Genomic DNA, 25,722 nt, shown 5'->3' on the forward strand with positions numbered 1-25,722 from the left:
AATCAATAAAGAGTTGGGGTATGCAGCTCAGTGGCAGCATATTTGAATACCGTGTGTGAGGCCCTGGGTTCAGTCCCCAATATATATATTTAAAAAAAACACACACCTTATAGTATGTTAAACTGGGAAACATACAATCTAGAGGCGTAGCAGAAATCTAATGAAAATTCCAAGAAAAATGTGGAAGTGCTCTAATGGTAGTACATACACAGAACACTGAGAGCCCAAAGAAGGATTTTACTAGCCAGGGACATCTTGAAGGGTCATTACTGCTCATGCACAGATAAAAGGGACATCATCAGACCCCAGGCCCAGGCCACAACATACTTCTTGGCCTGCACGAAGGCTCAGAGTAAAGAAACCTATACCAAACACTGGCTTATCAGAACAGAAATATCCTCCCTGCCCAAGGCAAACCACTACACTCTGCCTGGTTCTACAGGCAAACCAAGCTTCCTTGAAGGAACAGGTCAACTTCACACTCCACAATGCAAAGCTTTATGTTCAGCATAATCTGGTTTTCACATCATAATTTCTTTACTACAACAATTAGTTCAATCGGGCCTGGTGGCACCCACTTGTAATTCCAGCTTCACAGGAGGCTGAGACAGGAGGATCACAAGTTGGAGATCAGCCTGGGTAACAAAGGGAGACCCTGTCTCAAAATTAAAAAAAAAAAAAAAAATTTAAAAGCCTGAGGATATAGCTCAAAGGTACACTCATACACTGCTAGTGAGACTGCAAATTGGTGCAGCCAATTTGGAAAGCAGTATGGAGATTCCTTGGAAATCTGGGAATTGAACCATCATTTGACCCAGCTATTCCTCTTCTCGGATTATACCCAAAGGACCTAAAAACAGCATACTACAGGGACACAGCCACATCAATGTTTATAGCAGCACAATCACAATAGCTAAACTGTGGAGCCAACCTAGATGTCCTTCAGTGGAGGAATGGATAAAAAAAAAATGTGGCATTTATACACAATGGAATATTACTCAGCACTAAAAAGAATAAGATCTTGGCATTTGCAGGGAAATGGATGGCATTAGAGAAGATTATGCTAAGTGAAGTTAGCCAATCCCAAAAAAACAAATGCCAAATGTTTTCTCTGATAAAAGGGGGGTGACTCAAAGTGGGGTAGGGAGGGAGCATGGGAGAAGATTACCTCTAAATAGGGAAGAGGGGTGGGAGGGAAAGGGAGGGGGAAGGAGAATAGCAAGGATGGTGGAAAGTGATGGTCATCATTATACAAAATACATTTTGAAGATGTGAATTTGGTGTCAATATACCTTATATACAAACAGAGATGTGATAAATTGTGGTATAAAGGTGTATTAAGAATTGTAATGCAAAAAAAAAGAAAGTTCATGTATAATGGCATAGTTGGCGTGAACATACTACAGAGTTACGAAAAATCGTCCTGTGAATGGACATTATGAATGTAATGCATTCCCCTATTGTCATGTATGTAAGAAATAAATTTTTTAAAAAAATAAGAAAGAAAGGAAGGAAGGAAGGAAGGAAGAAAAAAAGAAAGAAAATTCCAACACATGTCATTCTGCTGGGGGCAGGAAAACATAAACCCTAGGGAAACACTTGGGTATCTATTTTGAACGAATAAGACTGTCTTACACCAGCACCCTACCAAACTAGTGGTGTCACCACATGGTTCTAGTGGTATTGCTAATCAGGGAGATTATGTTTACTATTATTTCTAGGAGTCCTAAAGCAATAACCTTAACCATCAAATGCAAAATTCTTAATCATCAATCCACATTGTTCTCCTAAGTAAGAAAAGTAGTACTGTAGGAGAAAACAAAGCAAGACAAATTTACCACAAGAAAGAAACCTAACCAACTGCGTGGATCAAACAAAGCAAAAGCCGATGAGATACTTCTGATGCCCACCAGCACTGCTTGGCTGCTCCTTGGCACCTCACCATGGACGCCAGAAGGAAAGACAGGAGGAGCAGGAGTCTGGAAGGGAGATGAGAGAGCTCTTTCTCTAACAGTAACTAAGATGTAAAAGAAAAACGTGAGTCTTATATTTCCAAGCACCTAAGAAAATACCTAAAAGCTAACAGAAGTTGCTAAAATCACAGGAATTTTACATACCCAAACTTATTTATCTATGATAGAAATCTTTTTAAAAGCAATTACATAATTCCCTGCCTTTTTTAAAAAAGCAAGCATTCTAAAATTTAGATGATTTGGGGCTGGCCAGAATTAAGAATTACTGTTTGGTTTTGTAATATAATGATGCCTTTAGGGACCATTGGGGTATATATGCATGGCTCTTTGCTCCAACCCAAATAGTCCCAGGTGACCATGTTTTTTATGTGACATTATTGGCTTGTGTTTTAATCTAGAACCATGCTAAGAAAATAGAAATTATCCATACTTACTGGAATTTTAAAAAAATTAACTATTCAAAGACAACATGGACATAACATTACAAATCATCTTAAACACTAAGCAATTCGCTCCTGGTTCAACTCTATTAATAATACATCGCATATACCAAGGTTATTAGAGGAAGCAAAGAGCTTCCTCAAGAAAGTTCTCTGTCTACTGAAACGATAACAGCCAACACATCCACAGAACTGCTTCTGTAAGACCGTCTGGGGCATGGCAGACTCACCTCACCCCATGGCCCTCCTGCAGGAGAACCAAAGCAGAGCTGAAGCACCTTGTCAAAGTCACTCTCCTGGTCAGAGATGGAGCCGCTCCTGACAGGCAGCACAGGCTCCTCCACACCACAATCGCTGGGTGTAGGTCACAAATGAAAAAGGAATTTTGAATAAGAAAAGTAATTTCTGTTGTTTAAATCAAAAACAGAAGTCCTCAGCAGCCTCAACCCCAGCCTCTGGCTTCTCTGCAGGGACCCACCGTCCCCAGCATCCGCACTCCTCCTTTCCTACCAGGCTCCTTTCCTCTGGCAGCCTAAGCACCCACCCCACCCCACGTCATCAGTGTGAGCAGGCCCCTCCGATTCTCTGGGGTCCTTCCAGCTGTCAAAGGCAACATCTCTGTTTACCGCTCCAACTTGTGGGGGAACCACGGACAATGTCCACGTCTGCCAAAGGGCAAAGGAAGCGAAATGCTTTCCACAGTTAAAGGAATCCCCTAGGGGCCAGGGCAGTGCCTGTGGGGGAGCGCTTGCCTGGTGTGCGAGGCCCTGGGTTTGATCCCCGGGCACCACATAAAAATAAACAAATAAAATAAAGGTACTGTGTCCATCTACAACTAAAAAAAAAATTTTAAAAAAAGAAAAAAGAAAAGAATTCCCTGGTCCAGTCAATGTGAGGATGCTGGACCTGGACACCTCCCTCTGGCTGCCTGACCACAGGCTACGTGATAGGAAATGGGGTAATTTCCAAAACGGAGCCATTCAAATTGCCCTTCAAAGTGCTAACCTAGAAAAATTCCCTTTTTGTCCACAACAAAAAGAAGGCACGTTATAGACTCTTGGTCTATAATAATATTTCTGCATTTTCTTTGCTGAATAAAAAATGCATTTGTAATCTCCTTGTCATAAAAAAATTCAATAGATATGGGGCTGGGGTTGTGGCTCAGCGGTAGAGCACTCACCTAGCAAGTGCAAGGCCCTGGGTTTGATCCTCAGCACCACATAAAAATAAATAAAATAAAGGTACTGTGTCCAACTACAACTAAAATATAAATATAAAAAAATTCAATAAATATCCAAGATAACAGATTTAGTATGGATTTTTTTCTTTCCATTGCTAGGTGGTATTAAAAATAATTTTCTAGGTGATAAGGTTCCCTCATTTTCCCAAGATCAACTCATAATTAATTTCTCTATTTGGGGGGAGGAGGGATTGAACCTAGGGAAACTCTACCACTGAGCCACATCCCTAGCCCTTTTAATTTTTTTCTTTTGAGATAGGATCTCACTTAGATGCTGAGGCTGTCCTTAATCTTGCCATCCTCCTGCCTCCGCCTCCTGACTAGCTAGAATTACAGGCATGTCCCACCACACCCAGCCCCTAATTTCTCTTAAGAGCTCTGAAACTTTATTTATCAGCAGCTCATATTCACATTTCCAATTCCCAGTAAGCTAAACTAGAACAGGAATTTCTAACATAAAAATAAATTGTTTGACATTTAATATTAATGAATGGGATAAAATTTTTGTGTATCTAAAAACATTCTTGCTTTTTCTTAGGTTATTTCATCAAGGAGAATAATTTGTGAAAGCAGGGTTTAACTCATAATTTTGCTGTCCCACACTAATGGTATCTTTTTCATAAGAAATGTTGTGCCTTCACTAAGCCCACATGCAGAAGGACATTGAACTTGCTACGCCTCGTGCGGGAACAACTGGCTCCAGTAGGTCTTAATAGTCCCAGATCAGCGCGAATGCACTGTGTTGGTCCACCCCCATACTTGAAAGCCACCGGCAACCTCCAGCCAGCGACTTCCTGTGGGCACTCACTGAGATGAACTCCACGGACACAGTGTACTGCCACACAAGTAAAGAGTTTTGTTTGACCGGAATGTTCTTACATGCTCTCACAGCAGGCACGCTGAGCCCCAGCACACAATACATGGACTCCTGGTTCCACTCTGGCCTGGCTCTCCCCAACACACCTCCCCATGCTCCTCCATCCTTGTTGGTTTGTATTTGCATCCAGCGCTTCTATTTGATTCTCCTGTGCTATTTCAGTCTTTTTCTCCTTTCTAACAATTCTTCTCTTTCTTCACTGTTTTCTGTTCCTCTAAAGCCTGGCATTTCAGTGTGTGGTTTCTAATTTGCATAAATAATTCTAGTAAACAGCACTGTCTCCTGCCAATGACAAAATATATAAATTAACCAGCACGGTTTTCACACAGTCCCTGATTGCATATCCAATGGCTGCAGTAAGAATCTAAAAAATATGCAACTGAATCTTGAGGAAATACACGAGCAGAGCATAAAGAGAACACACCAAAAGAAAGGCAGTCATCTTTCACACCTGCACTTCAGAGGGGAAAAATCACCTCCTGTACTTATTCATAAATCATTTTTCTCTACAAACATACAAATTTGAGTTATATAATAAATTCTCAATTATTCTTTCAAATTAAAAACGTTTTCAATTTTAACCTTACTGTCCCAGGCATGTTTTAGAACAGAGCCCAGGCATGCTGGAGGCTTATTCCCCTGAAGACTGCTCCCAGAAAACTAGTCTTCATGTCATCCAGTGTGGCAGGAAACTCTGAAGAATGCTGGGGGCTGTTGAGCATCAACTAATTCCACTTCCTGAGTGGGCGGGCACATCCCTGGGTTCTAGAACAGTAGTAATGTTTAAAAAATAGGGGTTACTAACCAAAAATGCATGTTAGAACCACCATGGGGGCTTCTTATAGAATCAGGTATCAGGGAGTCACCCTTTAGACAACTCTGGGAGACAATACTTCTGTCTGAGATCATGTATGCTTTATCCTCCTCCAAGATTCCAGATTTCTTATCATTAAGGCTCACTATTGTTCAAGTATGTGCAGTAATATCTTTCACCCAGTAATATCACTATGGCATTGGGACCAACACAAACATTAACCCACAGGTCCAAGAATTCTCAAGAAGAATGTGCGCCTTATTTTGGATGCATGCAGAAGCAGGCCTTGAGAAAAGGATGTGAGTGGAAGGCATCTGTTTGGGTGGTCATGGGAATTCTGTTAAGGAAGTGGAAACACAATTCAGGGGGAAGAAAGGAGCCAAAAAAGGGAAGCTTTGCTAAGCCCAGTACCAGAGTGGGGTAACCAAGGCTTAGTCTAGAAGCCTCTGGGAAATGATAAAAACAAGACACTCAGAAACAAATCAATAGCAACACTGCAGAACCTCAAAGCAAAGGGGAAATCCTAAGCACAGCAGAAACAGAAAGACAGCACTTTCAAAGTGACACTGCCCTGAATGGAAGCTTACTTCTAACACCACACAGGGAAGAGTCAGCATTCTAACCCCGAGTCCTGTACCCAGCAAAAGCATCAAGGATGAGACTGTATTAGAAACAGTATTTGGCAAATCAAAGTAGGAGAGCTCATCACCAAAGAACCGCTCAGAACTGTCCTTCAGGGGGAAGGAAATCTACCCTGGAGGAAGGCGGAAGACGAGGAAGGATGAAAAAGAAAAGGGAAACTGCATATGCAGCAAGTCACAGCCAGCGGCAGCTCACAAGCTGGAAAGCAGGTGAATTCTTTCCAAGTCCTTGGATTGTCTGTGAGGAGAGGAAAGGTACTTTTAGACTTTACAAATTAAATGCACATGTTGCAATTTCTAGTATAGCCATTGAAAAACAGATACAGAGTGTATAATTTTGAAAGCTACTGAATGATTTTTTAAAATTATTAGTCAAAAACAAGGTAACAAAAAACTGGAAGGCAGAACAGGTAGAACTCAAAGAAGGAAGAAAATAAAAGGTAGATTTAAATCCAAATACATCACAAGTCACAGTTAATGTGAACATACTACATGGCATACCATTAGAAAGATGATCAGATCAGATTTCTAAAATCCAAACATAAAATGTGTACCAGAGGTACAACTAAAACTGAAGGAGAAAGAAAGGTTGATTATAGGAACTATGTTAGGATAGCTATTTCTATTAAGCAAAACAGACTTTATAGGAAAAATCATTACTAAACAGATTATAGAAATATTTCATAATTATAGAAATCAATACACCAAGAAAATGTAGTAATTTTAAACTCGTAAACACCAAATAATATAGTATTAAGCTACATAAAACAAAAGTTGACAAACTCCAAAGAAGAAAGAGAGTAGTTTTACAATAAAAACAAGTGAGATAAAATTTAAGCACTGATGTCTGTAACTGTGTGCTTTTTAAAAGGATTAAAAATTCATGAACTCTAACCTTACATCACATAGAATATTAACTAAAAGTGGATCAAAGACCTTAATATAAGAGGTAAAACCACAAAACTCCTAAATGAAAAGAGGGGGGAAACCTTGGGAGATTAGATTCGGAAATGATTTCTTGGATATGAACCGAAAGTATAGGTAACAAAAGAGAAGAAGTAAATTAAACTTTATAAAATATTTTGAATTACATATGTGTGTGTATTTGTGTTTGGGTGTATGTATAGACTAAATCTATCAAGATAGTGAAAGCAGGGCTGGGCCTGGGGCTCAGCAGTAGACTGCTTGCCTTACATGTGTAAGGCACTGGGTTCAATCCTCAGCACCACATAAAAAAATAAACAAAATAAAGGTATTGTGTCCATTTACAACTAAAAAAATTTTTAAAAGATAGTGAAAGCACAACTCAAGATGGAGAAAAATTTTAGAAACCATACATCTGACAAACAGTTACTATACAGAACATGTAAAGAAGTCCTACTCAATAAAAACCAACAGCACAATTTAAATGTGGGCCAAGCACATGAACTGATACACCAAGTGGATCATTAGAACCTTTGCTGTTGGGGAGGTAAAGTGGGGTGGCCACAGTAGAAACAGCAGGGCAGTTTCTCAAAAAAACTAACACTAGAACTCCACAAATCCAGGAATTCTACTTCAGGGTAGATATCCAAAAAAGGTGAAGGCAGGAACTGGAGAACTGGAACGGGTACTCTCATATTCACACCACCATTAGTCACACACAATAAGCCAAAAGGTAGAAGCAATCCAAGTGACCGTCAGTGGGTGAGCAGATATATACAGCATGGAGTACGCATACAATGAGTTTCTTCATCCTTTACGATGAGGGAAATTCTGACACCGCCACAACATGGTGGACCTTAAGGATATTATGCTAAGTGAAATAAGACATACACAAAGAACAAACATTGCACAATTCCACTTATCTGAAGCAAAAAGTAGGACGATGGCCATTAAGGGCTGCGAGGAGAGGGTTAGGAAGTGATTTAATGAGCATGGACTTTCAGTGGGAGAGATGGAAAGGCTTCAGAGCTGGTTGGTGGGGATGGCTGCACACAGTGTGAGTGTACTTACTGCTGCTAAAGCGTACACTAAAAAAGTGGTTGAAACAATAAGTCTCATGCATGCATATTTTATCACAAAAAATACTTGAGAAGAGTTAGGTATTCATCTCAAGAAGTCAGGAAAAAGAATACAAAAAGAAGGACTAAATTACACTAAAGAAACTGTATGAGAAGAGTTTAAAATCCTGTTGAGAATTTTTACATTATAAATAAAAGCAACTTCTAAATATGGAAGACTTTATGTAAGAATTATATTTCTGAAACCTTCTTCAATACCACGAAAGTTCATTATGGTGCAGAATTTAGTGAAAATATTTAAGTGACTTTCAGACCTTAGTTGTATCACTGTCCAAAATCACCCCTGAAACTAGTGATATGATGGAAAACAGGAGTGAGTGTGTCGGCACATTGTGGAGAAACCAGAATGCAAACTAGTACTTAAAAATCCACAGAGACAGAGCAGATCAGTGAGTGTCAGGGGCCTGGAGAGGGGAAGGGCAACAAGGAACGGAGAGTGGCTGCTTAAAGAGGCCAGGGTTTCTTTGGGGAGTGATGCAAATGCTCTGGAATTAGCGATGATGTTTGACCACTGTGTAAATGCACTAAATGCCCTGAATTGTATGTGCTATAATGGTGACCCTTAAGTGAATTTAATCTCAATGTTAAAAGCCTAGTCAGAAGACCATGCCATCGTCAACTTCACAGCATATCACAGTACGACTGACAACGTAAGAACGCATCGTCTACTTACTGAACTCCAACGCATCAAAGTGATATTCAAAGACTGATGTCGTGTTTCACATGAGTCCCACCCAAGATGAAATGTACCAGAGAGCAGATTACAGACTTTCAGCAAGGTCCTTCTGACCTCATGGTGGCCATCACCAATAATACGAGGGAACAAAACAAGTGTAGGAAAAGGCACCATAAGGCCTGAGCCCAGCTTCCAAGTCTGACAGAATTCCTTAGAACTCTGTCTAGGAGGCCTGTTTTCATTTTGTCTCACCCAAAACTCTGAAGGTTCCAATATGGCTGAATCATTTAGGGGCAGATGAAAGCGGAGAGCAGGGAATGGGGCTTACAACAGCTGGCCATGGACCCTGCTGACCAGCTCATGGGTTCTACCAGAGGCATGCCCAGGGACCACACATCCAAACAGTCCAAGGGTGCCCTCTGGGATCAGTGGCCCCCACGGAACACGTGATCACCACAGTCAGCACACAGATCCCAGAAGCAAGTGCAACTCACAACACCTGGCTTAACTCTTCTAGACTCGGAGAAGACACAGAACCTTGCACACTTCAGGACACTGCCTGAGCCAAATAAATGGGAGGCTTGCAGCATTTGGCCTGGTTTTGCACAACTGACAGAAGGTGCACAATCCTATAAGACATGCTCCCAAGAGTGAACAAGAGAAATGAAGTCAGTGCCTCCCTGGGAAAGGTCAGAGAACGAAGCCTGCTGACTGGTGGGGAAAGTCTTTCTCTCCCAAAGCCAGTTAGTAAAAGCTAGAGGTGGTGACTGCTTCTTCAAATGCAGAAACAGCAATATGAGGTTATATGAAGTTTACATCACGCCACATGAAGAATCAAGGAAAAACATACCACCAAAGGAACAAAATAAAAAGTCCAGTGATCAAAACCAAAAGAAATATAGACTTACAATTTATAATTCTTGATAAAGAATTCAAAATAATCAACTTAAATATGCTTAGTGAGCTCCATAGAAACACAGATAGACAACTATATGAAATCAGGAAAATAATACATGAACAAAATAAGAAAGTCAACAAGGAGATAGAATCATAAGAAAGGACCAAATGAATTCTGGAACTGAAGGGTACAAGGTCTGAACTGAAAAATCCAATAGAGAACTTCAAGAGCTAACTTCATCAAGCAAAGAATCAGTTAACTCAAAAGCGATTATATCAAATCATATGAAAGAGGAACCATAAGAAAAAGGTATAAAAAGGTGAAGAACATCTACAGGACTTAAAGTATACTATCAACCAAAACTATATACACATTAGGAAAGTCCTAGATATCGAAGAAAATGAAAACAGATCAGAAAGTTTATTTATAGAAATGACAGAACACTTCTCTAAATTTGAGGGAAATGAACAACCAGATCCACAAAGCCCAAATAACACCAAATGTTTTCACCAAGATACATTCAAAGACAATTATAATCAAATTGTCAAAAGCAAAAACAGAATTCTGAAAGTAACACAGAAGACTCATTAGTTACAAGGGAATGCCCATGAGAGTCCTATATTTTCCCAGCAGAGACCTTGCAAGTCAGGAACATAGAAAGTTATATTCCATGTGCTTAACAAAAAACAAAAAGCCTACCAATTAAGGATAGCACAACTAGTAAAGCTGTCCTTCAAAAATGAAGGAAAGGGGCAGGGGATGTAGCTCAGTTGGTATAGTGCTTGCCTCGCACGTACAAGGCTCTGGGTTCAAACTCCAGCACCACAAAAAAAAAAAAAAAGAAAGAAAAAGAAAAGGAAAGGTAAAGACTTTTCCAGACAAAACAAAGCTTGGGGAGTTCCCTAAAAGATCTGCTTTCAAGAAATATTCAAGGAAGTTTTTAAAGTTGAAAGGAAAAAAAAAATGCTCACTAGCAAGATGTAAATATATAAAAGTATAAAACTCACTGGGGTAAAGGTAAGATATAGTTAAATTCAGAATAATAATGTAATGGTGATGTGTAAAGTACTTTTACTCTAGAATAAAATTGAAAACCAAAGGTATTATGATAGCCATAGCTATAATAATTTGTTGATGCACACATAATATAAAAATAAACAAATTATAACATCAATAACAAAAAATTGTGGGGGAGTAACAAGTAGAGTTTTATGCAATTAATGTTGTTATCACCTTAAAATAGACAATTATGCTTTATTTATCCTCATGGGATTTCCAAAGAAAAAACCTATAGTAGATATACAAAAGATAGAAAGGAATCAAAGCATACCACTACACAAATAAATCATCAAATCATAAAGAAAGACAGCAAGAAGGAACAAAAGATACATAAAACTGTCAACAAACACACTAGAAGTAGTAAGTCCTTATCTATTAATAATTATTTTAAATGTAAATAGATTTGTTATGGGCCAGGCTATATGGGCAATGACCAAACAGACTCCATTTAACCCTGAGACTCCAGATCATGTAAGAAATGTTTCTCTAATGGGAAAGCCCCGCCTCTGTACCCATTAATAGCAAAATAGTTACCTAGCATAACATACTTGGCAGCACAAAATAGCAATTCTTAGACAATGTAAAATTGTTCTCATTGGTTTCCATTTTTCTTAGGCAATATACCTTGTCAGAGATCAACTGTCTAGACATTAAACCATTCTCTAATGTATACTGAACTAGAGTCATTTTGACCCCCTTCCCTTCTGCTTGCTTGATACTAAGGCAACGTGGAAAGTTCTATGGGAAATACCAGTGTACCCACTGCATTGTCTCACTAACTGCCCAATTCAGCTTCTGTACCTGCTTGCTTACAGCTACATCAACCTGGATGTGGTTTTTGCCTTTAAATATCCTAAAGTGCTCAGGCTTGGGGCTGAGTTATGGGTCCTGTGGGAAACAGTCATAAAGGGGCTAGCTAAATAAAGACTCTTCAAGACTAGAACTTTGTATGTTTTCTGAGTGACCTGACCCACAGCAGATTAAATTCTCAAATCAAAATATAGAGTAACTGGATGGATTAAAAAAATAAAAGCATATGCCCCCTACAAGACTCACTTTAGTTTTAGGGACACACATAAGGTAAAAATGAACAGATAGAAAAGTTATACCCATGCAAACAGTCACCAAAAGAGAAAAGGAATACCTATACTATGAGAGACAAAACTGACCTTAAGCCAGAGACCATCACAAGAGAAAAAGAAGGTCCTTATATGATGACAAATGAGAAAATTCATAAGAAGGATCCAACACTGGACCATCTAAGCAAGTCAAACAAACATTGACAGAACTGTAGGACAGACAATACAATAATAACTGGGACTTTAATATTCTACTTCCAACTCAAAACCATTCAGACAGAAATCAATAAGGAAAACACCAACTTGAACAAAACTATAAACCAACGGACCTAACAGACACATACAAAGCATAAAATAGACATTCTCCTCAATGAAAGAATCTGCAGAATAGATCATAAATTGCTCCACAAAACACATCTTAGCAAACTTAAGAAGACTGAAATCACATCAAGTACCTCTTTTGACCACACTGGTGTGAAACCAGAAACCAACAACAAGAATAAAATTAGAAAGTTCTGAAATATGTGGAAATTGAGAAAGAATATGTCAAAAGGGAATTTGGTTTTTTTGTACCAGGGATTGAATTCAGGGGCATTAGACCACTGAGCCATTTTACTTAGAGACAGGGTCTCACTGAGTTGCGTAGTGCCTCACAGTTGCTGAGGCTGGCTTTGAAATTACAAACCTCCTGCCTCAGCTTTCCAAACCACTGGGATTAAGGCGTGTGCCACCACACCCAGCTCAAAAGGGAAATTTTAAAATATCTTTTGACAAACAGAAATGGAAATATACCAAAATTTATGGGATGCAGCAAAAGCAGTTCTAGGAGGGAAATTTACAATGATCTAGGCCTGCATTAAGAAACATGAAAGAGCTCAAATAAACAACCCTTCACTCTTCAGGGAACTAGAAAAAGAATAACAAAGCCCAAGATCAGAGCATAAATAAAGGAAATACAGACTAAAAAAACAATGCAAAAGGTCAATAAAACTGAATTGGCTTTTTGAAAATATAAACAAAACTGATAAACCTTTAGCTAAATTAAGAGAAATACAGATGACTCAAATAAAATTGTAAATGAAAGGAACTATTACAACTGATACCACAGAACAACAAAGGACCAAAAGAAACTATCATGAGAAATCATACATGAACAAATTAGATAACCTAGAAGAAATGGATAAACTCCCAGAAACAAACAATCTATAAGAAAGAATCTTAACCAGGCACAGTGGCGCACGCCTGCAATCCCAGCAACTCAGGAGGCTGTGGCAGGAGGATTGCAAATTCAAGGCCAGTCTAGGCAACTTAGCAAGGACTTGATCAACTTAGTGAGATGTATCTCAAAATAAAAACAAAAATCTGAAAGGAACTGGGGGTGTAACTCAGGGGCAAAGCACCTCTGGGTTCAATGCCTAGTACCAAAAAAAAAGGGAAAAAAGAATCCTAAAAAACAAACAACAACAACAACAAAAAAAAAAAAAAAACAGAATATCTAAAGAAACCAACAAGTAAGGAGATTGAAAGAGTAATCAAAAACATCCCAACAAAGAAAAGCTCAGAGCCAGAGGCTCCACTGGAGAATTCTACCAAACATTTAAAGAATAAACACCAATTCTCCTCAGTCTTTCAAAACGTTGAAGAAGAGGGAACACTTCCAAACATATTTTAGAACAGCATTAACTTAACACCAAAGACAGAAGAATACTTCAAGAAAATCATACATCAATAACCAGGATGAACTTAGATACAAAAATCCTCAAAAAAGTGCTCGTAGACAGATTTCAATACCCACTGATGCAGTGGGATTCACCCTGTGATGCAAGGATGGTCAGATACATGCAATCTACAAATGTGATCCACCACATTAACAGAATGAAAAACAAGGACCATATGATGATCTCAGTGGATGCAACAAATTCAACTTAATAAAAGTCAACATCCATCCAGAATAAAAACTCTCCACAAATCAGAAACAGAAGGAATGTACCTCAACACAACAAAGGCTGTATATGACAAGGCCACAGCGGCCAACACACCCCACAGGGACAGGCGGAAAGCTTTTCCTCCACCTGGTACAAGACAAGGCTGCCCACTCGTGCTTATGTCCGCCTCTGTCCAACACAGTACTAGAAGTCCTGGACAAGGAAAACTGGACGAGAGACAGAAATAAAAGGCATACTGTCTCTGTATTCAGATGACATAATTTTATATAGAGAAAACTCTAAACTCCACCAAAAAAGAAATAATTTTAGAACTGATAAATGTTACGGGATACAAGATAAACATACAAAAATCAGTAGTGTTTCTACAAGCTAACAAAGATCTATTTGAGAAAGAAGTTTTTAAAAATCTCATTTATAATGGCTACAAAAAAATACTTCAAAATAAATTCAAGGAGGTAAACAATCCTAACTGAAAACTATAAAATCTCAATGACAGAAACTAAAGAAGACACAAATAAATGAAAAATGTGTATTCACAAATTAGAAGAATTAATACTGTTAAAATGTCCAGAATACCCAGAGATCTATAGATTCAATGCAATCCCTTATAAAAATTCCATTGACATTTTGCATAAAAATTAAAAAAAAATAAATGACCCCAAAATATTAAACCACAAAAATATCCCAAATAACCAAAGCAATATTAAGGGGGGGGGGAGCTACAGATACCAAACTACCTAATTTCAAAACATAGTAATCAAAAGGGTATGGTACTAGCATATAAACAAACATATAGACCAGAGCCCAGAAATAACCTTGTGCACATTTGGTCAACCAATCTTCAACTAGGTTGTCACAAACACACAATGGGGAAAGAACAGTTCCTTCAATGATGCTGCGAAAACTGGATATCCAAATGCAAAAGAATAAACTGGACTCTTATCTTTCACCAACTCAAAAAGCAACTCAAAATGCATTAAAGATTTAAATGTAGAACTGAAATAATAAAAATCCCAGAAGAAAACATAGGCAAAGGCTTCTTTTTGATATTGGTCTGAGCAATGACTTGTTTTGGATATGACTCCAAAAGGACAGGTAACAATAGCAAAAACATACACACAGGTTTACACCAAACTACAAAGGCTTCTGCACAGCAAAGGAACAATCAACAAAATAAAAAGGCACCTACTGAATGGGAGAAAATAAGGAAACTTTATATGCCCTAAGGAGTTAATTCTCAAAGTATACAAAGAACTCATACAACCCAGTAATAAAACAAAGAATTTTATCTTTAAAATGGGCTAAGGACCTACACTGACATTTCTCCCAAGAAGACAAAGGGCCAAGAGGTATTTGAAAAGACACCAGACATCAATAGTTGGCAAAGAAATGCAAATCAAAACCACAATGAGAACCTTGACCTAGTAGGACAGCAACTATCAGAAAGTCAAAGGATGAGTTTGGGTGAGGGGAAAAGGGAACCCCAGTACACTGCTGGTGAAAATGTAATGCAGCCATCATGGAAGTATGGAGGTTCCTCAAAAAATTAAAAACAGAACTACCATATGATCCAGCAAGCCCATTTTGTTGTATATATCCAAAGAATTAAAATCAGGACCTTGAAGAGATATCGACATCTCCATGTTCATCGCAGCATCATTCACAATAGACAAGAAAGACATGGAAGGAAACTTGGTAACCTTCAACCAATGCATGGATATATACGTGGTGTGTGAGTTTGTGTGTATCTCACATTTTATCTGTTTTCCAGTTTGTGGATATATATGTACACATACACACACAACAGAATATTGTTCAGCCTTTAAAAAGAAAGGAAACCCTGCTATGTTCAATAAAATGGACAGGCCATGAGGATCCTATGCTAACTAAACAAGCCAAATGCAGAAAGACAAACACTAAATAGTGCTTTTATGTGGAATCTAAAATAGTCTAACTTAAAGAAGTAAAGAGTAGAAAGGTGGCTGCAAGAACTGGGGGAAATGCAAAATGGAGAGGCGGTGGTAAAATGGTACAAAGTTTCAGTTCTGAGAAAAAAATAAGACCTCAGTTAACAAAAATACATCTAATGTGATAGTGTATATTTATACTCTGTGTAAGAGACCTGTATATTCTTAGTTGCCCTCCTTATATCAAAGAACACATTTGACATTTGTTTTTTAGGGATTGGTTGGCTTCACTTAGCATAATCTGCTCTAATGCCATCCATTTCCCTGCAAATGCCATGATTTTGTCATTTTTTAGTGCTGAGTAATACTCCATTGTGTATAAATGCCACATTTTTTTTTTATCCATTCATCTATCGAAGGGCATCTAGGTTGGTTCCACAGTCTAGCTATTGTGAATTGTGCTGCTATGAACATCGATGTAGCAGTATCCCTATAGTACGCTCTTTTGAGGTCTTTAGGGAATAGTCCAAGAAGGGGAATAGCTGGGTCAAATGGTGGTTCCATTCCCAGCTTTCCCAGGAATCTCCATACTGCTTTCCTAAGAACAGAGCAGGGAGGAAGAGCATGAGAAGAAGATCACCATTAAACAGGGATGAGAGGGGGGAGGCAAAGGGAGAGAGAAGGGAAATTGCATGGTAATGGAAGGAGACCCTCATTGTTATAGAAAATTACATATAAGAGGAAGTGAGGGGAAAGGAGAAAAAACGAGAGAGAGAAATGAATTACAGTAGAGGGGGTAGAGAGAGGGGAGGGGAGGGGAGGGGAGGGGGGATAGTAGAGGACAGGAAAGGCAGCAGAATACAACAGACACTAGTATGGCAGTATGTAAAAACGTGGATGTGTAACCGATGTGATTCTGCAATCTGTATACGGGGTAAAAATGAGAGTTCATAATCCGCTTGAATCAAATGTATGAAATATGATATGTCAAGAGCTATGTAATGTTTTGAACAACCAATAAAAAATAAATAATAATAATAAATACTTCAGCATATTTTAAAAGTAAAAAAAAAGAGAGAGAGAGAGACCTGTATAAGTCAGCCTTTCACTACTGCAGCAAAGTTACTGAGACAAGCTACTAATGAAAAAAGGGGTTTTGTTTAGCTCACCATTTTGGTGGCTCAAAGACCCAAAGGTTGTGGCCTGGGCAAATGAGGACTGCCCCTTGAATGCCTCACCCGGCCAAGCCCAGCGGTGGAAGGAAAAGGTGCAAGGAAGAGAGGAGGGTGGGCCCAACTCACCTTTTAACCTGTTCCCAGGAGCACTAGCTTCCAAGAGCCCCCCCCCCAAGGAAACAGGGACCCCCCTAGGTCCCGCCCCGCAAGGGTTCCACAACACAGGCTAACATCAGCACCCTGAGGACCAGGCCTTTAATCCTAGTGAACCCTGGAGGATCGCTAAGACCACACCCAAAGGGGGGATCTCTGTGTTTTTATCATACACAAACAATAACGACAACAAAGAGGACAGAAGGGCACTTTGGGGTTGATGGACATGGGTATGGCCCTGAGAGTGGTGCTGGTACACCACTGATACCCAGATTCATCAAATGCACACACTAAATACGTACATCACTTGGAAAACAGGGAAGAGGCAGAACCACATCTTTGGGACGACAAGGCAGCCTTTCATAAGGTAAGTAAAGATACTCACTAGACTTAAAAATAATTGTAATTTTTTATTGCTCTCCATGTAGCTTTGTTTGCTTTTTTTTTTTTTTTTTTGCTTAAGCAAGAATAATTCATTATTTGGATTCTGCAACAGGGCAAAGCATAAATTAGGAAATTATATATCTTTTGTAGCTTACAATATATCAAGCATAGGAATTTGGAATGTGAAGATAGGAAGTGGAGAAAATGGAAGTAGGATGTGTCAAGTTAGCCCAAGGAGCAATGAGCACGGCCACCCTGTGAGCACGGTAGTGCCCTGGCACAAGACTGGGTGGGCTTTGCAGCTGGAGAAAACACCAAAACAAAACCATGCAACAGAACACTGGCACTCACACTCTAGCTCCTCACCACTGGACCAGGGCAGGCAGGTCTTGTCCCCAGGACACCTTATGACATGTTGTATCTAAAATACCTCAAAACCTTAATGAGAATCAAAGGCACATAACGAGAAGTGGATTAATATCTCATGACTCCAGTCAGTCCTCTCAAAACAAACAAACAAACAAAAAACAACTCCAAATCTCTTTCATTTCAAATGGTGACAGTAGTCATTGTCACTGAACTTAAAATACAGTTTGCAACTGCAGAGCAAGAAGTGCCATGGAGCGTGGGTGACGAGGAAGAACACAGAGGCCAGACTTGGGGTGTCAAGGAAGGTCTACAGAAAAGCCTCAGACCAAGACTGACCACCTGTGGAGGCTCCCAGGGTGGGCAGAGGAGCCCCAGGAAGGAGCCTGGGGCAGGAAGGCCCAAGGGCATTCAGAGTGCAGGTCACAAGGACCTAAGGCAACTGCTCCAGAATCCTGCTGTGATTCTCTTCTCAAAAAAGATGAGCATTTCAGCACATCCAAGCCCAGCTGAAGGCTGCCCCACTGGAGCTCCTGTATTTTGATCTCTACATCTTTATCCCTCTACTGGAGCCAGACCACCACATCCCCGCCCCCACCCCCACCCCCACCCCTAGGACTTCAGAAGTCCTGCTCTCTTAAGGAGAGGCACATGCCCACATCCTTCAGACCATTTCTGGGGCCATATCAGGGCAATTTCTTCAGGGCACAGATGCTGACTCTCAGCACCTCCTCTGATGAGCAATGACACCTAATGTCCTCGACTGCTGAAGTCAGGTTGGATAGACTGGCTTACTCTAGTTTGTAAAAACATTAAAGCAGCATCAAGCATAACTATTAGACAGATCTTTCAAAGGAATTTTCCAAACATTGTATTTCCCCCCCCCACACACACACACAGAACTCTCTCACTCACACACACTCTCTCTCTTTTTCTTCCCCCCAACCCCATCTGTATGATGTACTTTTTTGAAAAGGGGTCTACAGAAGTGAGGTTTATTGTGGACAATAGGTCTCAGAATTTCTTGTTTCTCACAAGGACAGAAAGCATCTTTTAATACAGAAAGTGCCAGGGGGACTTCAGGCTACCACCCTGCTCAGGAAAGTAGGAGATGGATTTAAAAGGCCATCCTAAGAGTAGGTAAGGACTTTGGACATTGCTCTAAGAACAAGGGGAAGCTACTGAGGATTGTTAGAATAAAAGTAATGCAAATGGATTTTTATTTTTCAGAAATATCATGCACACCGAGGCACAGTGTTGTACACCTGTAATCCAGCGGCTCAGGAGGCTGAGGCAGGAGGAACTCAAGTTCTAAGGCAGCCTCAGCAACTTAGCAAGGTGCTAAACGACTCAGTGAGACCTTGTCTCCAAATAAAATACAGAATAGGGCTGGGGATGTGGCTTAGTGGCTGAGTGCCCCTGAGCTCAATCCCCAGTACACCATTCCCACACCCCCGCCGCCAAAAAAAAATACCATGAAGAAGCAGTGCTGGAAATGGTTTGGGAGTGACAGGAAGGCCCACCACGTAAGATGGAAGACCACCTCACAGGGGTGAAGGCCTCATCCCACGGAATGAGACGACATAAGTGCAAATGTGCCTCAGCTTGTGACGGCTTCATTCAGGATTTTTCCATCTTACTGTGGCGCAGGAGTGAAGCGCATTCTGTAGAAGCTGTACTGTCCCAGGCTGGTGATATATGGTACACTGCCCTCAAGAGGCCAGGCAGGCAGGGCCACGGCCGTGCTCCAGGGCAGGCAGCTCTGCCGCACTTCGATACCTGGCTAGGACCGCTGCACTAATGCACTCTCAACGTGCAGTAGGCTTACATGGGTCTAATCCCTGTAAATCAAAGAGCATCTGTACCTAGATGTGAGTGATGTTTACGAGGTGGAATGCACAGTATTTGGTGTACAGACTGAACATGGTAAAAAAAAAAGAAAGAAAAAAAAACAAGTAGGGAGGAGTGAAAGATGAAGCTCAGGTTTCTGCCAAGGGAACTGTATGCATAGCACCATCAGGGACTGAAAAAGGACGCAGGAGTAGGAACACTGTTCAGAAGGATGACAGAGCCCCAGTGAAGAGCCCCAATAAGCAGTGGGTTGGAGGCATACAAAGCTCAGGAAACAGACCCTGAGTGAAGACAAACATGGAAACCACCAACAGAGAAAAGGTAGGGAAAGCCACTGAAAAGGGAAAGATAGCCCAGAGTGGATGAGGAAAAGGGACAGGCCAGGCCAAGGCCAAGGCCAAGGCCAAGGCCAAGGGGGATGTGAGAGGCACAGAGGAAGTGGCTGACCTGTGGACACTCGGGGGAACCGAGGAGGGCAGGTGGCTACTCATGACTACAGTGAAGTTAGAGCCAGCAAGACCAGCAGACCTGAGGTGGGGACGAGGGCAACGCCCCGCCATCCTGTCCTCGGCAGTGGCTTCCAGGGTCAGCCTGCCGCCTTCACAAAGCCAGCCACCATCCCAAATAAATAAAACCCAGTAAAAACGGACTGGCAAAACCACTGTTGCTCTAGTTTTCCTTTATTTAGTAGATTCAAAGCAGATACCAACTGGGCAGCCAAGAAAGTACAGTAGTGAAATACAAGGCTCACTCTCGCACCACTAACACCATCAAACACCCTTATCAGGACAGCAAGACACACGCTAACATCAGATGTAGTTTCACATGCTATAAAGAACAATAATTACGCTATTTGGTTCCAAGTTTTAAAAATACTATGGTATATGTGGTTTTGAGCAAGATCCTAAATTGCCATCCTGTTCTGAAAATAGTTTTTTTTTATTCAAGTGTTGACAGGCAAAAAATACAGTTTTAGTCTGACTTTACAGGCACACACCAATTATCCTGTTTTTAACTTTATTTGAACCGTAAGAGTATTCTTGCAAAGCAACAAAAATGTGCAGAACTGAGGTCAATTAATAAGTAGTTTCCAAAAATCTACAGAACTTCTAACTGGGCAATAACAAAATCCCTATAATTTGTGATGAACAATAACAAAACTGAAGATTTTTTTTTCCAGTTTCAACTAGGATTTCCCTAAAGATGAAGAGATTCTAGTGGTTCATCTGTATCACTGGACAATGCTTCTTTAACAGTGAGTCTGTTGCTCTATGTATCAAAAACATCCACACTCAAACCACATTTTATCAAAAAGCTAATTTCAAAACTGAAATTGCTGTCCATTTCTAATTGCCTCCTGGGAACATAATCTAGCCTAGAGTAGGTTCTATGCTTTAGTCAATAGCTAGCATTTCTCCAAATAAAAATTACTAACAGTATCACAAGAATACTTGTGCACTTCAGAGTTGGGGTTGTAGCTTGTCTAGAAAGTGTGAGGCACTGGCTTCGACCCTCAGCACCACATAAAAATAAATAAATAAATAAATAAAATGAAGGCACTGTGTCCATCTACAACTAAAAATATTTTTTAAAAAATAGTGCATTTTTTTATATTCAAAACTCATCTGATGCCTGTCCACTGTCATCTGTCATCAGCTCATATATTTGTGTGGGAACACACTGCCTCACCATGAGGTTGGTTTAGTCACCTCCCAGCACACACAGCCCAATACCTCCCATCACACACAGCCCGATACTGGTAACCAGCCAACTCTATAGAGTCCACGCACAAGGATTGAAAAGGGAATTAGGTTCCTTAATATCTTGTGTCATGGGAAATAACCAGCAAGTGGCATATTACCCCACCACCCTCACTCGTCCCCCATCCCCATCCACTGAAGAAGTAGATCATTAGATCCAAGTGGGAGGAAAATCTGATGAAGATAAGGCTGATTAAGATGGAAAAATTCTGAGGGAGGAGAAAATAAGAAAGAATGATCAAAGTAAAATGACTAACAAGAGAATCTTCAGCCAAAAATAATAAGGAGGAATGAAATATATAATAATAAAGGAATAATGTCAGATGATAACCAAGCAAGAGAAGTCTGTGGGAAATAAATTTAATCTCTTCACATTGATCTCTAACCAGAGTTTCCAGAAGGATGGACAACCCAGGGCCATGTGGTCACCCTGCCCCCCCATGCTTGTTACACCAAGTATTTTTGCCCCCAATCAGGATTCAAAGACTACCATCATCTCCATGCTCTGCCAAGGGACACATCAGGGACAGGGGCTGAAGAGAAAGCTGGGACAAAGAGTGTGTGAGGTACTGGGTTCAATCCTCAGCATCACAGGATGGCACAAAACAAGTCTGGTTTTGAGGCTAAAATTTACGAGAGGGAGAGAACTACAGACGCGCACCACAGTGCAGGCACAGCTCGGGTTGCTGGTGCTGAGTGCCACCAAATTTAAAACTTTGTTCTCCTCGTACAATTACTTCTCAGCAAGACCACCCAAAGAAATTACAGACCTAAAGGCCAAAATGATGGACAGTAGTGAAAGTGAGCATGACCATAACCATCACAAGCACACTGTTCAAGCACGGGAACGGAGCAGCCTGCGCGCCAGGAAAGCTCCAGCTCACGGGGAAAGGGGCTCGTCACGCAGTCCGCACCCCGTAAGGAAGCTGCTGACACATGCGTGGAACATTTGCAAAGCCAATTATTTGTATAAAACAGGAAGTCTAAATGCTTCTATCAAAAGTGCTCGTCTCGAGAGTGGCCTTCACTCAAATAATAAAAATCCTTTAAAACAAAAGGAAAACAAAGATCTCCTTCCAAGTCATTGAGCCTTTACCTTAAATTTAATATATTGCATTCAACAAATTTTAAAACATCCTTTTAGTGCCGAGCACTAAAAGGGGAAGCTGCTCCTGGTAAGCAGAAGGGACAGTGGCAAAAACCTGCTGCGCTGTGATGGGAAAAGCACAAGTTTGGAAGGTCAACAGGAAGGTCTGAACCCAGCACTGCCATTCGCTGGTTCTGAGACCCCAGACAAAATTTCTGAGGGTCAACTTCACTGTTTTCAGATGTGGAACAAAACCTACTTCAAAGGGTTGTTCTGAGGGGCTGGGGTGTGGCTCAGCGGTAGAGCGCTCGCCTAGCATGCATGAGGCACTGGGTGCAATCCTCAGCTCCACATAAAAATAAAAAATAAAGCTATTGTGTCCACCTAAAACTAAAAAATATTTTTTTTTTAAAAAGTGTACCATGTATGGTGTGAAAGCTGAAAGACCTTTCATTAAAAAAAAAAAGAAAAAGGGTTGCTTGGTTGCTCTGTCTCAGGACAACTCCCACCCAGGTGGGTCCCAGGGCTAACAGGGACCCCTCTGACCAATGTCACACCTGTTTTTCCCACATGGTGCAGTCAACTCCCAATAAGGCCGGAAAGCTTGCCACCTTCACTGACCTCCCCAGCCTAGGGATCCAGAGCAGCCCACGCTGAGGCTGCCTCGGAGCACCGAGCCAGCCCTCCAGCCCAGAGGGAGCCACGGTCCAGGGGAGCTCGGAGGTGGAACGTGCCTGCTGAACTTCTGTGCCTATGACCACATCACAGCCCAGGAGGGGCAGAAGCATCGCCAGGTGAAGGGCACGGTGACTGCAGTTCCAGACGCAGCCTGACAGGACACATGTCAGCCAGGCTGACACTGGCACTGTGGTTCACTTTCTGATGCTAGTGTTTTAAGACCCTTGAGGGTGCAGTCACAAATTTCAGCATTCCTAAGTACACCCTGAACCTAGAAAAGTCAGAACCATTGAGTCAGAAAGGAAAGACAGGGAGAGTACGAGGCAATGATCTGGAAGAGGGGTGTGTGCCTGGACTTCCTGCAGAGATGGGAGGTTCTGAGATCTGCTGCATCCAATACAGCGGGCACCAACCACAGGTGGCTTCTGAACACACAGTGTGGCTTGCACAACTAAGACAACAAATTTTTTACTTACCTTTATTAATTTACAGTTCAATAGTCAAATGTGGCTATTCACGATGGCACTGAAGTGCAGGTTAATAACTTTTGCTAATTCACAAGGTGGTTTGGAGGAAGGTTAACTAAGCTTAAAAAGCAAACACTCAAAAAGGGAAAAAAATAAAAATTTTAAAAACTAGCAACTTGATAATCCTCCTTGCTCTGCACACAGTGTGCCTCACAAAGCTGAGGTCTTGGTCTGACCCAGCTTTGTCTTGTCAGCTTGGGCTGTCACAGCGAGACACCACTGTCTCATGGTTCTGGAGGCTGGAAGTCAAGCCTCCATGGTTTTGGAGGTTGATTTGATTCCTGAGAATCCTGCTCCTGGCTTATAGGTGGCCACCATTTCACTGTCTTCACATAACTTCTTCTTTATGCTCAAGTTTGTGTGACAGACAGACAAATCTACCTGTTCTAACAAAGCCACCAATCCTATCAGGTTAGGACCCCTCCTTACCTAATTTAAGTAGTCCCCAAAAGGCCTTATCTCCAAACATAGTTGTCCTAGGGATCAGAGCTTCAACAGTGACAACCTGGGGACGGGCACCACCAGCTCATAGCAAGGTCTCCCCGCTGCTCATCAGCTTCCTCAGCCTGAGTCCCAACTCTCCACGCACTGCATTTCTCACCTTCGCACCCTCCTAGAGACCCGGCTTTCTGTCTGTAGATCTCAATCGGACTTTTACCCTGACTGTGACCCCTCTGCAACTGACCAAGATCATAACTGGTTCTTATCCTCAAAAATTGCTTCTTATTTTTTTAAACAGACTGTAGAGAAGAGGTAACCTGCAGGACTGTGAGCACTCTCCTCAGACAGGACTCCTTGTGCCAGGTACGTGGTGCACGGACACACGCCTGCAATCCCACTTGCCTGTAATAGCAGTTTCTCAGGAGGCTGAGGCAGAAGGATCACAAATTCAAGGACAGCTTGGGCAACTTAATAAGACCCTGTCTCAAAAAATTTATATATTTTTAAAGAACTGGGGATTCAGCTCAGCGGTGAAGGGCTTGTGTAGCATGTGTGAGAGCTCAGTTCAATTCTCAGTATTACCAAACAACAGACAGAGACGGGGCAGTATGTGGGCAAGGCTGTCCCTTGCAGGCATATGGGGAGAGCTCCCACCACCACACCTGCTAAGAGGGAGTCACTGTTCCTAAACTATCTGTACACTGTGACTTGTGCCAAGCATCTGCTCTCCTTCTAGAGTCTAGAATTTGGTATTTGCTAGGCAGAGGATGCATATGTGACCAAACCCCAAATAATCCCCATTTCCAGTGGGATTCCTGGGTAGACATCATTTCACATTTGTTGTCACAGCTCATTATGGAAAAATGAGTGTGTCCCATGGCTCTGGCGGGGGGGGTGCTGGTTCCCTCTAGATTCACCCCCTCTACCTTTTCCCTTTGCTGCTTTTTCTTTATACCCTTTCTCTGTTTTTTTTTTTTTTTTTTTTTTTAAAAAACACATTATCACAAGGACAGCTCTGTGCGGGTCCTGCGAGTCCTAGTCTGGGGTGGTCTTGAGGACTCCAACATATTCATCAACCCACTTTCTTGACTCACTTTCTCGAACATCTAAAGAACTCCATATTCCCATAGTTCAGACTCACCAGGTTCCACTCCAGCCACGACTCTGTCAGCCCTGCCCTTCTCCAGTCTCTTTCCTAACATCAGCACACCAGTCCAGGCGGGGATGGCATCAACTCACCACCTCAACGCCTCCACAGCTGGAGTCAGGGAGAAGATTTTCTCTTTTGGGTGTGGTGCTGAGGACTGAGCCAGGGCCTCAGGCATGCTAGGCAAACACTCTACCACTGAGCCACATCCTCAGCCCAGGAGCAGCTGCTGCTGCTGCTGCTGCTGCTGCTGCTGCTTCTTCCTCTTCTTCTTTTAATAAAAGTGTTTTCTAATTTAAAAAAGGAAAGAAACAAAGTAAGTAAATGAGTGCCCAGGAGCCCCTCTATGCTTAGTCTCATTTTATTTGACCTTCCTGCAAGAGTAGGAGCTGCAGAACACCCCCTCAGCTCACCTAACAGGTTGCTCCTCTACAAACACCCTTAAAAATGAGCAGTCCATGAGTTTCTGTCTGCCACCCCCTTCCACCCCACTTTCCCTAGAACACTCCATAACTATACCTTCCACTTGTGATCCATGAC

The 25,722-nt window shown here is 41.3% G+C and overlaps 1 protein-coding gene across 8 annotated transcripts in view; it reads right to left on the reverse strand.

Moving 5' to 3' along the window:
* Fancc (FA complementation group C) overlaps positions 1–25,722 on the reverse strand; it is a 179,275-nt gene that overhangs the window by 141,059 nt on the left and 12,494 nt on the right. For 5 of the 8 annotated variants that reach the window (XM_078030535.1, XM_078030530.1, XM_078030531.1 and 2 more), the window contains exon 2: positions 25,177–25,472. The exons of 2 other annotated variants lie outside the window; for them this stretch is intronic. In XM_078030535.1, coding sequence (XP_077886661.1) covers positions 25,177–25,237 — 61 coding nt within the window. In that variant the 5' untranslated portion in view covers positions 25,238–25,472. The remainder of the gene's footprint in view (positions 1–25,176; positions 25,473–25,722) is intronic. One more of the 8 variants, XM_078030533.1, reaches the window with a different exon arrangement.

The sequence above is a fragment of the Ictidomys tridecemlineatus genome, chromosome 13 (genome assembly GCF_052094955.1).
Source record: "Ictidomys tridecemlineatus isolate mIctTri1 chromosome 13, mIctTri1.hap1, whole genome shotgun sequence".
NCBI lineage: Eukaryota > Metazoa > Chordata > Mammalia > Rodentia > Sciuridae > Ictidomys > Ictidomys tridecemlineatus.